The sequence below is a fragment of the Echinops telfairi genome, unplaced genomic scaffold (genome assembly GCF_000313985.2).
Source record: "Echinops telfairi isolate 266 unplaced genomic scaffold, ASM31398v2 ScPeMD7_2;HRSCAF=8, whole genome shotgun sequence".
Lineage (NCBI taxonomy): Eukaryota > Metazoa > Chordata > Mammalia > Afrosoricida > Tenrecidae > Echinops > Echinops telfairi.
The window spans coordinates 4,276,066-4,277,671 of record NW_022103898.1 but is presented as its reverse complement, the minus strand read 5'-3'; the positions used below and the strand labels follow the sequence as shown (position 1 = coordinate 4,277,671).

The 1,606-nt window shown below is 61.5% G+C and overlaps 1 protein-coding gene across 1 annotated transcript in view; it reads left to right on the top strand.

Annotated features, from left to right (window-relative positions):
- GTSE1 (G2 and S-phase expressed 1) overlaps positions 1-1,596 on the top strand; it is an 18,458-nt gene extending 16,862 nt beyond the window's left edge. Inside the window, exons 8-10 of the mRNA XM_045290696.1 lie at positions 390-717; positions 984-1,208; positions 1,427-1,596. Of these exons, the coding sequence (XP_045146631.1) occupies positions 390-717; positions 984-1,208; positions 1,427-1,510 (637 nt within the window). The 3' untranslated portion in view covers positions 1,511-1,596. The remainder of the gene's footprint in view (positions 1-389; positions 718-983; positions 1,209-1,426) is intronic.
- The last annotated feature ends 10 nt before the right edge of the window (positions 1,597-1,606 follow it).

Genomic DNA, 1,606 nt, shown 5'->3' with positions numbered 1-1,606 from the left:
CAAGAATCTAGAGGCGAGGCTGGGTCGTCCGAGAGCAGATCTTAGTAAGAACTGTGCAGCGCCTGGACCCTGGGGGAAGCCGTGCGTCCTTCTCCCAGGTGTCGAATGAGCTGGACAGAACTAGAAGAGCTGTAACCAGAGGGCCCTTTGTCCAGAGCAAATGCATCTGTTGACTGATTCTAGTCATAACCCAACACGGTTCTGTTCTCTAATTGGATAAACTGATGGTAGTGTTTATGAAGAAACATTCTGTGATGGTGGCCTAAGTGTGACACAGCAGGAAGTGCGCGCTGGTTGACTTGCCCTATCAGGATGCCACCAAGCCTCCAAGTGTAGAACACGTGACTGCCCAGGCACTGAGGTGACCAGTCCTGCCTGTGAGCAGCCAGCTCAGTGCCCATCGTGAGCAAGAGGGGACAAGGGATCAGGGAGCTCCCTGCACCTCCCAAGGGCTCAGACCCACGTGGGTGCTCCCTCTGCTCTGAGGTGGGCTGCACCCCATCCCATCTCACAGAACTTCCTGGACACCGTCTTCCCCCCCTCCCCCCCAGGAAGCAGCTCTCGGCCCGGCCCTCGGACTCTTTATCCGATGGAAGCCCCTCTCCCCCATCTGCCATGCCACAAGTGCTTCGTTTCTCTCCGGAAAAGGGGGATTCCACGTTCCAGAAAGTCCTCACCCCAGAAGCAGCTGTGACTGAGAACAGCCCCCTGAGTGAGGTACAGGGGGGCCATGCTCAGTGCAGGGAGAGGAGTCTGAGGCTGTGTCCTGCCACCCCGCTGTGGGAGGAGGGTGGGGGCAGGGCGCAGGAAGGTGAGAGTGAGGCACCCGGTTGTCTGCTGTTAGCAGGAGGAGGGGTGGAGGGAGGCCCCACCCTAATGCACCCTGGATTTCCAACACGAGTCCCCCCAGGATGCAGCCCAGCTGGGACGCCCACCTCCCTTGGCCCTGAAGCCTGACGTCCGTCTCTCTCGTGGTCACCCAGGCTGTCGTGGACATCCAGCTGGCCCAGCTCACCATCACCCCGGAGGCCAAGAGCCCGCCCCTTGCCGACCTGCCCCTCATCGACTTCAACAACTCTTCTGAAGCCGGTGGCCATCAGCCCCCGTCGAGACCCTCTGCCGACGGCCGGCCTCTGATCGACCTGATGATAAACACCCCAGACACAAGCAGAGATGTCACCCCTAAGCCTCTGCCCGGGGTGGGCCAGGTGAGGAGGGCCGGCTGACCCCGCCTGGGCGGTCCTGGACCTAGGGGCTCCTGGACCCAGGACACGGTATGGTGGGTGAGCCTTGGGAGCGGCCATGGAGGCTTTAAGGCCCACAGTGCTCGGTGGCTGTGCCTGGAGCCTCAGCCGCCGTCCTGAGGCCGGGGCTGCGTGGTGCAGTGGCCGGCCTGAACGCTGCCTTCGTGCCCCCCCTCTTTCAGCTCATCGACCTGGCCTCCCCGCTCATCCAGCTGAGCCCAGCTGCTGACAAGGAGAACGTGGAGTCCCCGCTCCTCCGGTTCTGAGCAGAGCAAGCCCCCCCAGGGTCTCTGTCCCCTCAGGACTGTGCACCCTCAGAATTGAATTGAATTGAAATTATGTTGGAAAACACCAGCGAGGGC